Raw genomic sequence first — 11,940 nt, 5'->3', positions numbered from 1 at the left:
ACCTAGTGGCTAAGGTACTGGACTAGTACTCAAAAGGTCGCTGGTTCAAGCCTCACCACTGCCACTGTTGGGCCCTTGAGCAAGGCCCTTAACCTTCAATTGCTCAGACAGTATGCTGTCATAGTACTGTTAGTCGCTTTGGATAAATGCATCTGCTAAATGCCGAAAATGTAAATATAAATGATGTCATAACATCACCCCTATCGACAACCCTATCCAGCCTCACCTCCCTCAGACACGGCCCTTTGTGTCTATTAAGTGCTTTTTTGTATTGAGGGGGGAAATGTGTGGCAATATGAAATATGAATTATAGCCTTAAGGTAGGACCCATGGTTTTGGAATGGGGTGTCCAACAAGGTTCTAGTCAGTGTCCACTTACGTTTGGCTGTATGGTGTTTTTTTCAAGCAACCCACATTTTGTCCATGTTTTTTATGCGACCCAGACAACACAAACATATGCATCTTACTCTTTTTATACAATGTGTAACATTAAGCCTCCACAAGGGGGCGTTTGCGTACCAGTTTATTTCATTATTATTATTTTTCTCTTGTATTTAAACTACTGATTTTTACTAATTGTGTTTTTCATTTGTGTTTAGGTCACTGATAAATGAAAGATTCCCCACCACTGTAAGTAAACATTCTTGGTTGGAGTTGTAGTTGAACGTTTTCATACACAAATATCATGCTGGTATTGAGGTGTAATAACTTCTGGAACTTCTTTTCCCATGACTGTGTAAATGGAACACTGGCACAGCTTAGTTCTTTTATAACGGTGTGTTTTTAGAGTTAAGTGACCAAAACAGCTGAGATACAAGGTATAGATCTGTAGGGACGGTTTGACTTGAGATCACTTGAAGCAGCCACTTGTAGTCCCTGCCCTACATTAAAGAAAAGCTTCCACTTTTAAGGACCTTTCACAGCAGTTTAGCTGTTTCAACCACACCCATCACAAAATAAGGTCCAGTATGGCGGGGTTTGACTTGTTTGGCATGATGAAACTCCAGCTTTAAGCACCCTGTTGATTATATTTGGGATGTATTCTGATTTATCTGTCAAGGGTTCAAGGTTTCTCATCCAACATCAATGCTTGACTTTACAAATGCCCCTCTCCACACACACCCTCCATGTATTTCTGGAAAGCCTTACCAGAAAAGTGGAGGCTGTTATAGAAGAAAATAGATATAGAACGCCTTTATTTGTCATTTATACAAGTCGGGGTCAGAGCGCAGGGTCAGCCATTGTACGGCACCCCTGGAGCAGAGAGGGTTTAAGGGCCTTGCACCTTTCTCAAGGACCCAACAGTGGCTGCATGGCAGAGCTGGGATTCGAACTCTCAACCTTTTAGTTGATAGCCCAAAGCTCTACCTACTAGGCTACCACTGTTCCCTGTGATCATGACCATGATCATACATCCGGGTGCTGAACACACAAAATTGGCCCCGTCTGAGGGAGGGAGGGTCAGATAAGGATTCTTCTGCTAGAGAGGAACACATAGAGCACAGCATGACCCTAATATGCAATACAGCCTTTAGAGCGGTCACTTCACATAGTGTGCACTTGTAAGGCTTTAGGGCGCAGTAGTGATCCCCTCGGAATGAAACACAGCCATAGAAGAGTCCTGTTCTTTCCTGGCCACGCCCACTGAGCCGAACGACGTGCACGTGAGGTGGGCGTGACGGGAGCGCGCATTGACGGGATGTTATGATAACAGAGCCATGTTGTGTGTGTAGGTTCGAGGCGAGACATGAAAACTGCAAACTATGGAGAGAGAACTTTGCTTTTTAAGTGAAACCGAAGAGTTGGAGTCGGACTCTGGGTGCAGGGAGCAAATTGAGAGGTGAGAATAAAACTTAGTGTTACAGTTTTAGCCATTAAACGCCTTTTAGCTACTGAGCTAACCGTTCTTCATAACACACCATCTACCTACTTACTACCTACTTATATAATGCTGTATTATCAACGTATATTACAATTAAACGACAGAATATAGCTCTGGTAGGCTCTGTATTAATAGTTTGTACGTTAAAACGTCCACTTTTATACATATTAATTTAATTAATGTAATAAAATACAGTTGCCTGCTGCTTTAAGAGAAGCGTTCACGTACGCCAGTGTTTTTGGGTGAGAAACTGTTCTCGAGGTAATTGTAACGTACTTGTAAACGCTCATAGTCCAAAGAATTTGGGATTTAATGCGACGTCGCTGAATGGCTTGTAATAAGGTTGAATTTGTTATGCATTGGACATAAATTGTCTACAGCGTTGCGTTTGTATGGTAGTGAATGATAAAGTACAATATTTAATCTAAGTGCGCTCAATTTGTATGTTCAAATGAGTTCCTAAGTACAGTTGTGACTACTTTGTTGTCCAGAATGTTCACACATGCATTATTGGTTCTATACTTGATTTATCCTGGCATTTCTACAATATATAGGATTAAACACATATTAAAACATGCCTACATTTACTTACAGACTATTATTTGCATAGTGTAGTAAGTTCTGTAATGTCAGTTTATGTAAGTATATGATTGGTGACTTCTTTGTGCCCACATAATTAGGGTTAGTTTGACCTGCATTAAAAAGTGCATGGAACAGGAGTCTTGCCAAGGTCGAAAAGAAAACACAGACTGTCTTGCTACGCCCAGATGCCATTCGTCGGAATTGCTGGATGTAATTCAGATACCACAGAAACAGGTCTGACATGAATCAGAAGCTGGTTGAACATGGGTGACACTGTACCTGATCATACATCCAGGTCCTCAACACACACAAAAGGCCGTGTCCGAGGGAGGGGTGGTCAGGTAGGGGTTCTTGTACTAGAGAGGAACACATAGAGCACAGCGTGACTCTAAGAATATCAACATGTCATAAGGTGTTGCGTAACAGATTAGCTAATAGACCTGAAAAGCACTCAGCTTAGTACCACCATTGCTGGAAGATGTGAGTGAACATGTAAGGTATAATGAGTTCCAGGCCTGCATGGCAGTTTGTGAACCTATCCATCGGTGGGGGACACATCACTGCTACCGTAGTGCCAGGCACAAGCCAGAATAAACAGGAGGGTTGTGTCAGGAACGGCATCTGACATAAAAGTGGGTCAGAAAATTCTATGTCACCTGCTTGGATGCGCCCATGTACCCCACTTGAGATGCCTCCTAGTTCCTTGATTCTTCTGAGCGCATTTAGAGATATGAGACCTGCTTGAAGTTCACATAGAAGCACATGAGAGCTAGGAATTGATAGAGGGGGATATTGCATTATACACCGATCAGCCATAACATCAAAACCACCTCCTTGTTTCTACACTCACTGTAGTTCTACAATTACTGACTGTAGTCCATCTGTTTCTCTACATATATTTTGAGCCTGCTTTCACCCTGTTCTCCAATGGTCAGGACCCCCACAGGACCACCACAGAGCAGGTATTATTTAGGTGGTGGATCATTCTCAGCACTGCAGTGACACTGACATGGTGGTGGTGTGTTAGTGTGTGTTGTGCTGGTATGAGTGGATCAGACACAGCAGCGCTTCTGGAGTTTTTAAACACCGTGTCCACTCACTGTCCACTCTATTAGACACTCCTACCTAGTCGGTCCACCTCGTAGATGTAAAGTCAGAGACGGTCGCTCATCTATTGCCGCTGTTTGAGTCGGTCATCTTCTAGACCTTCATCAGTGGCGCTGTCGGCTGGATGTTTTTGGTTGGTGGACTATTCTCAGTCCAGCAGTGACAGTGAGGTGTTTAAAAACTCCAGCAGCGCTGCTGTGTCTGATCCACTCATACCAGCACAACACACACTAACACACCACCACCATGTCAGTGTCACTGCAGTGCTGAGAATGATCCACCACCCAAATAATACCTGCTCTGTGGTGGTCCTGTGGGGGTCCTGACCATTGAAGAACAGGGTGAAAGCAGGCCACCAAAGCATGCAGAGAAACAGATGGACTACAGTCAGTAATTGTAGAACTACAAAGTGCTTCTATATGGTAAGTGGAGCTGATAAAATGGACAGTGAGTGTAAAAACAAGGAGGTGGTTTTAATGTTATGGCTGATCGGTGTATGTTAAATCTAGTCTAAATTCAAACCCACATTCATCCCCCTGTTAATTTCCTTAATTTTAACGTGAAATGACGTACATTTCTTTTTTCGTCTATGTAAACACTATTATTACTCACTACTCTGGTGCAAATTTAATACATTTCTCACTTTCACCAGGACCAAAACCTTGTTCGAAGAGATCCGTGCTCTAATCAAGAACATTGACGATGAACACTGCTCCTTCTGGAGACCCGTGCTTCCATGGGGTGGCGTGTACACCATCAGGGCCGGTCAGAAGGCCGTCTCCTGCATCCCCCTCTACGTAAAAATCAACCTGAAGAACACCTGCACCATCGACGGCTTCCTCATGCTGCTGTACGTCATCCTGCGGGACAATCACACCATCTGTCGGGAGGTGGGCCTGTTCCTGGGGAAGCGCTTCGTGGAGCACTTCCTGTACCTGATGGACTCGTACGATTACACCACGGTCAAGATCCTGTGGATCTGGGACAGGATGTCCAAGTACCAGTACCGCTCCGAGATCCAGCACGCCGCTCTGGAGATCGACCTGTTCGGCAACGAGCACGAGAACTTCACCAAGAACTTGGAGAATCTGATGTCCACCGTCCAGGAGAGTCTCTGCACCAGCTGGTGCTGCCCGTGCCGTTACCAGGAGTTCTTTCAAAACACCATCAATATCAGGTAAGAAGGGCGCAGATTAGCACCGTTGTCTCACAGCAAGAAGGTCCTGGGTTCGATTCCCAGGTGGAGCGGTCCGGGTCCATTCTGTGTGGAGTTTGCATGTTCTCCCCGTGTCCGAGTGGGTTTCCTTTCACAGTCCAAAGACATGCAGTCAGGTTCTTTGAAGATACTAGGGCGGCACTCCGGCTCGGTGGGTAGCACTGTCATCTCCCAGCAAGAAGGTCCTGGGTTCGATTCCTAGGTGGGAGCGGTCCGGGTCCTTTCTGTGTGGAGTTTGCTTGTTCTGATGTTCTCCCCGTGTCTGGGTGGGATCTCTCTCTGCTGCCGCCACTCCCACCCCCAATCAAGAAGGGGTCATGTGACTGTCATACTGACCTATCAGAGAGCCACACAGTTCCATCTTCAATCAGTCGTCCCTCATGCAAACCCCTCGACCGGTCAGCACAGGTTTTAATCGCTGTAGTACAAGGAATCCGGCTTCATCGTTGTCCCTCCCAGTATAGACACACAGCCAGTCGTGTGTCTGTGTAGGCATCTGGCCGGTCGATAGCACAACTAGGATTTGAACTCATAGGAAAAATATAGGAAAAATAGAGATCAGTTATACATAGAATAGAATAGAATTCTTGATGAGAGTAATGGAGGGATTGAAGTAGGACTTGGACATGCCTAAATTTGGAGAAAAGTAGGGACTAGTGAAAAGAAAATGCTTCACTAGCATCAAATAAATGAAATGTGGTGGGTTTATTAAGGAAATCAGGTGGCACCATGGGTTGCACTGTTGCCTCACAGCAAGAAGGTCCTGGGTTAGAAATTCCATTCTCTGTGGAGTTTGCATGTTCTCCCCGTGTCTGGATGGGTATTCCTCCGGGAGCTGTCCAGTTTTGTCCGATCGGATCTCTCTCCTGCCGCCACTCCCACCCCCAATCAAGAAGGGGTCATGTGACTGTCATACTGACCTATCAGAGAGGCACACAGTGCAATCTTCAATCAGTCGTCCCTCATGCAAACCCCTCGACCGGTCAGCACAGGTTTTAATCGCTGTAGTACAAGGAATCCGGCTTCATCGTTGTCCCTCCCACTACAGACACACAGCCAGACGTAGATAGTACAACTAGGATTTGAACTCAAGAGCTTTTAATCACACACTGCCCATCACTACATCTATAGTTATACGTGGAATAGAATATAGTTCTGCTTTTCTACTCAGTTCTCAATTAGAGCAATGGAGGGATTGGAGTAGGGACTTGGACATGCCTAAATTTGGAGAGAAGTAGGGACTAGTGAAAAGAAAATGCTTCACTAGCATCGAATAATGGGAAATAAAGTGGTGGGTTTATTAAGGAAATCAAGCGCCACGGTGGGTAGCACTGTCGCCTCACAGAAGGAAGGTCCTGTGTTAGAAATTCCTTTCTCTGTGAGGTTTGCATGTTCTCCCCGTGTCTGTGTGGGTTTCCTCCAGGAGCTCCGGTTTCCTCCCACAGTCCAAAAATATGCAAGTGAGGTGAATTGGAGATATAAACTTGTCCATGACTGACTGTGTTTGATATTAAACTTGACCTGGTGAATCCTGTGTAACCATGAATGTAACCGAAGTGTAAAACATGACGTTAAAATCCTAGTAAAATGCACTGGTTACGTAATGGAGAAGTACATGTTCGGGCTTCTCGCTTTTGTTTATATTACATGTACTAAGCACACAGGGGAAAATTCTTGGCTGGGAACGTGTGGCTTCCTTCCAGAAAGGAAGGTTTTACTAGTTGTGCTTGAGGTTATGTGCAAAAGGAAACCACAAGGCTGGAAGCTGTGATTGATTTTATACACCTGTTAGCACAGGGTTGCTTGAACCACATAAATCAGTACTTATAGAGGGGGTGTGTATAGTTTTGGCTGTACAGTAGAATTGTCAATACAGAGGCTTTGGTAAGATGTGAGTTGCACTGGTGACCAGATATTAATGACTGTTTTCCCTCTCCGCAGCCCTCCACATGAGCTTCCCGATCGAGATCCAATCCAGTCCGCAGTGGACGAGTTCTTCTGCTCGAAGATCATCCTATGCAAGGAAAACGGGTAAGACGCATTTAAATAAAGGTAACACACACTGATCAGCCATAACATTAAAACCACCTCCTTGTTTCTACACTCACTGCCCATGATATCAGCTCCACTTACCATATAGAAGCATTTTGTAGTTCTACAATTACTGACCATCTGATACCACAGAGCAGGTATTATTACGGTGGTGGATCATTCTCAGCGCTGCAGTGACACTGACATAATGGTGGTGTGTGTTTTTAAACACCGTGTCCACTCACTGTCCACTCTATTAGACACTCCTACCTAGTTGCTCCACCTTGTAGATGTAAAGTCAGAGACGATCGCTCATCTATTGCTGCTGTTTGAGTCGGTCATCTTCTAGACCTTCATCAGTGGTCACAGGACGCTGCCCACGGGGCGCTGTTGGCTAGATAGTTTTTGGTTGGTGGACTATTCTCAGTCCAGCAGTGACAGTGAGGTGTTTAAAAACTCCAGCAGCGCTGCTGTGTCCGATCCACTCACACCAGCACAACACACACTAACACACCACCACCATGTCAGTGTCACTGCAGTGCTGAGAATGATCCACCACACAAATAATACCTGCTCTGTGGTGGTCCTGTGGTGGTCCTGACCATTGGAGAACAGGGTGAAAGCAGGCTCAAAATATATGTAGAGAAACAGATGGACTACAGTCAGTAATTGTAGAGCTACAAAGTGCTTTTATATGGTAAGTGGAGCTGATATCATGTGTAACATATCGGTGTATGTTAATAAAGCTGCATATCATGCTAACCATTGTCGCTGAGACCAGGGTTCTGCACACGATAGATATGATTGGCTGCTGGATGTCAATGAATGTAGGGCAGTGGTGGGCAAACACATACGGCCTGTTAAGCAGTTTAATCCCACACGACCAGTATTTAGAGTTGTTCTTTATCTTGCAAACCCTGCTCGTTACAGGTGTAACGGGCTGAGAGAATTCTCCCAGCGAGAGTTTTGCTACGGCCCTCCTCCTTTCATCATCCTTAACATGCAGATGTGGAAATCGGAGGATCTGTCCTACGTACCGTACTATCTGGCCTTGTCCCATCATAGGTAAGTCCTTTTTGTCACACACTGATATACAGTAGTGGTAGCTCATCGGTTGGAGCTTTGTACTATCAATTGGAAGGTTGTGGGTTTGAATCCTGGCTCTGCCTAGCAGCCAGTGTTGGGCTCTTAAGTGTTTTGGATTTAGGGACGCCATATAGGAGCAGACTCTGTGCTGTGATCCCAGCTTCCAAACAGGAATGAATGAATGCCTGTATTGTCATTGTATATAAAGTATGTATAAAGTATATGCAGTATATAAAGTTTATGGGTGTTGCACATGTGAAGTGAGGGGTAGGAGGGCAGTATTTATTTAATACAACAATGGCGCGGGGGGGGGGCGATTTTTCAGTCTGGAGGTGTGTCGGCATCAGTGTGTGCATCAGAGGGAACCCGTCATGGCCCTTTGCACCCTCAGATATGGCTTATGATTGTCTAAAAATAACAATATTCAGTGCCGCTGGGCGCCATCTAGGGGGCATAATTGGCGGTGACACTAATTGGCCTCCGTGTCTGCAAGGGCGGGATGACCGGACTATGTGGGCGGGGTCTTCAAACGCTGTGCAAGGACCATAATTAACAGATGGGGTGGTGGGGTAGAAAATGCACAAATGTGTAAAATTAGGGTTGAAGGGTTAAATTAAATTAAAAAAGCTTATTTGTGTGTCTGTCAGAATCTTGCTGCCTGTTGCTGGACAGAACGTAGATCCAGCTATACAGAATTAAATTTAATTTATTCCCACTGTTCGTGTTCTGCGTTTCTACAGGTACTCGCTAGAGGGCGCTACTCTGTTCAACCGGGAGGAGCACCACTACTCTGCAGCATTCCAGATCGACGGCTACTGGATGCACTACGACGGACTTCGGAACGACAACCTGATCTTACTGAACAAACCTCCAGAACTGCTGCTCCTGTCCTCCCTGGTGTACGTCCGCTCCCAGGATAAATGAAACTTCAGTCTTTTAGCCCCCTATCTTATGAGCCCGATCATGTTATTCTATTTCCAGTAATAATCATGTTACATGTAGCTGATCAGTCGTTTTGTTAATCCTCCTAGGGTGTCGTAGCTCAATTTCGTACTCTGATATCAGACTTTTCTATTTTTGTATCTAATCCTCAGAATCAGAAAAGCTGAGTTCAACAGCTCGTGTTTTTGCTTGGAATCCAAGAATTTTAAAAGTGGACTGTATTAGTTCTGGCTGGGTGTGCAGACCTGTGGAAACAATGCTTAATACTGCCAAACTTTCTAGCATTATTTGCCGTATGGTTTTGAATCTTGTACTCACCCCTAGATGTTTTATTTGCTTCACTGAAATGCGTTATCTGCATTTTCTTAATGACACTGAACTAAAAAATGACATCTGCAAACCAGTGATGGATTAAAGCTAGAACGACCACTTTGTCCGAATAGCCGCGTCCTTTTTTTTTTCTCTCACTCAGAATCAAGTTTACAGAAACTGGGACTGATGAGCAGTCCAGAGTGCACCAGGTTTATATATACTGTATACAGTCTTATACAAATGATCTACAAATACATGATTCTGATCATGTACCATACAAATGTTCAATCATCTAAGTTGCTGTGTTTGTTTTTAAACATATCCATCTATCTATCTGTCTATGTCTATCTGTCTATCTATTTATCTATCTGTATGTCTGTCTGTCTGTCTGTCTAGCTAGCTGGTCTAGCTGTCTGTCTATCTGTCTGTCTAGCTAGCTGGTCTAGCTGTCTGTCTGTCTGTCTATCTGTCTGTCTGTCTATCTATCTAGCTAGCTGTTCTATCTGTCTATCTGCCTGTATGTCTGTCTGTATGTCTATCTATTTATCTGTCTGTCTGTCTAGCTAGCTGTTTGTCTGTCGGTCTGTCTGTCCGTCTATATATATATACAGTATATGTCTTTTGTCTGTCTGTCTGTTCTATCTGTATGTTTGTCTAGCTAGCTGTCTTTCTGTCTATCTATATATTTATCTGTCTGTCTGACTGTCTATCTGTCTGTCTAGTCTGTCTTTCTATTTGTCTACCTATCTATCTGTCTGTCCATTTATCTGTCTGTCTAGCCAGCCAGCTGTCTGTCTGTCTAGCTAGCTGTCTGACTGTCTGTCTCTATCTGTCTGTCTATACATCTATCTGTCTGTCTATACATCTATCTGTCTGATCTATCTATCTATCTATCTATCTATCTATCTATCTATCTATCTATCTGTATGTCTGTCTATCTAGCTAGCTGTCTTTCTGTCTATCTATATATTTGTCTATATGTCTGTCTATATATCTGTCTGTCTGTTTATCTGTCTATCTATCTATCTCTGTCTATCTATCTGTCTGTCTGTATATCTATTTTTCTGTCAGTCTGTTTACCTACATACCCACCTATCTATCTACCTGTCTGTCTGTCTATCTTTTGCAATTGATCAATTTGGATATATTTAATTTTCCTGTGCTCTGGCTCCCCCTGCTGCTTTCAGAAAGAGGTGCATACTGGCAAGGATGTGACAACCAACAAATCATGGTGCACAATTAGAAACCATCATACGGGCCTTTCCGTCTTGCCATGGTGCCCTAAATACTACAACACATGTGCATTGTATTAAGTGTTATAAGTCATCTAGAGATGTATGGGTTGATATGCGTGTTATTGAGGGAACCAAAATCTGAGCATCTGCAGACTGTGGTATCTAGGGGGGTCAGGGAACCCACACCCACCCCTGTGGCAACTAACAAATTAACCAACAGTGATTATAGAACTACATTAAAATGTGCAGTTTCTTCCATGGAAAGATTGTGTTAACTGAACATCCGTGGATATTATGGCACCGTTGTGTTTTTTTGCTTTGGTTGCTTGGATGTTTTTCTGTTTCTTCACTCTAAGACAGTAAAGTAGGAGTCAGCGGTACAGAGGTGAAGTTTGAGCGGTAAGTGAGATTTGATCAGCAGCACTTGATTGTAAACTAGATCTGGTTTGTAAATAATCAATTCTGTATTTTGTTCTACAGTTTTTAATGCACATTTTGTTACAAAATGACTTCATTTAAAAAAGTTACAGAATTAATTTTGCATCCTTTCTTTTTTCCCCAGAATTAATGATATTCTCTGTTATGACTGTGTTACTTCAGTAAGCAGTTTAATACCCAGCAAGAAATCGAACTGTGTACAGTAAGGTAGGATCAGACAGTGTAGGATGCTGTATAGGTTCGACTCTTGTCTTCACGTGTCCTTTTGGGTTTTTAGGTCCTTTTAGGTACATTCTCATTTGGGCTGCGGTGCTCTCAGGGCACATTGATGCTGGGGTGCTCTCAGGGCACATTGATGCTGGGGTGCTCTCAGGGCACATTTGGGCTGGGGTGCTCTCAGGGCACCTTGATGCTGGGGTGCTCTCAGGGCACATTCGGGCTGGGGTGCTCTCAGGGCACCTTGATGCTGGGATGCTCTCAGGGCACATTCGGGCCGGGGTGCTCTCAGGGCACATTCGGGCTGGGGTGCTCTCAGGGCACCTTGATGCTGGGGTGCTCTCAGGGCACATTCGGACTGGGGTGCTCTCAGGGCACATTCGGGCCAGGGTGCTCTCAGGGCACATTCGGACTGGGGTGCTCTCAGGGCACATTCGGGCTGGGGTGCTCTCAGGGCACCTTGATGCTGGGGTGCTCTCAGGGCACCTTGAGTGATTTTGGCTGCATCCCAAACTGCATAGTGTGTACATCATTGAGAGACAGACTACTTAGTGAGGTTTGGAACACAGCCACTGTCATAAACAAAGTCGGATGGATGAAAAAAACACACACACACACACACACACACACACACACACACACCGAACATGTCGCCTTTCGAGGCCTGTTTTATTCGACTGGGTACAAACGAACCACACATAAATAAACCGGCGACGGCGACAACCGAACAAAACCAAGTCTGCGCTCATAATGCTTGTTAAAAATAAATACTGCATCTATTTCCAGTAACGATCCACAGGAAGGAATATATATTAATGACGAATTAAAAGATCAACAACACGTAAGACAGGAGGCGAAAGGAAGAAGCAAAGGAAGTGACATCAAGGTCAGAC

At 44.4% G+C, this 11,940-nt stretch overlaps 1 protein-coding gene across 1 annotated transcript; it reads left to right on the top strand.

The window, feature by feature from the left end:
- Positions 1-1,710: 1,710 nt before the first annotated feature.
- Positions 1,711-9,275, top strand: c13h14orf28 (chromosome 13 C14orf28 homolog). The gene is made up of 5 exons (XM_063007604.1): positions 1,711-1,840; positions 4,224-4,748; positions 6,729-6,818; positions 7,749-7,883; positions 8,645-9,275. The coding sequence occupies exons 1-5, from the start codon at positions 1,764-1,766 to the stop codon at positions 8,826-8,828; spliced, it is 1,011 nt and encodes a 336-aa protein (XP_062863674.1). The 5' UTR covers positions 1,711-1,763; the 3' UTR covers positions 8,829-9,275.
- Positions 9,276-11,940: the final 2,665 nt, after the last annotated feature.

Source organism: Trichomycterus rosablanca, chromosome 13 (assembly GCF_030014385.1).
Source record: "Trichomycterus rosablanca isolate fTriRos1 chromosome 13, fTriRos1.hap1, whole genome shotgun sequence".
Lineage (NCBI taxonomy): Eukaryota > Metazoa > Chordata > Actinopteri > Siluriformes > Trichomycteridae > Trichomycterus > Trichomycterus rosablanca.
The sequence above is the reverse complement of the archived record's forward strand: the minus strand, read 5'-3'. Positions and strand labels throughout refer to the sequence as shown.

Excerpts from the sequence above, each read along its gene's own strand:
- c13h14orf28 (XM_063007604.1), top strand. The coding sequence starts at position 1,764 with ATGGAGAGAGAACTTTGCTTTTTAAGTGAAACCGAAGAGTTGGAGTCG. Across the intron at positions 4,749-6,728 it reads CAAAACACCATCAATATCAG|CCCTCCACATGAGCTTCCCG; the intron begins GTAAGAAGGGCG and ends CCCTCTCCGCAG. Across the intron at positions 6,819-7,748 it reads ATCCTATGCAAGGAAAACGG|GTGTAACGGGCTGAGAGAAT; the intron begins GTAAGACGCATT and ends TGCTCGTTACAG.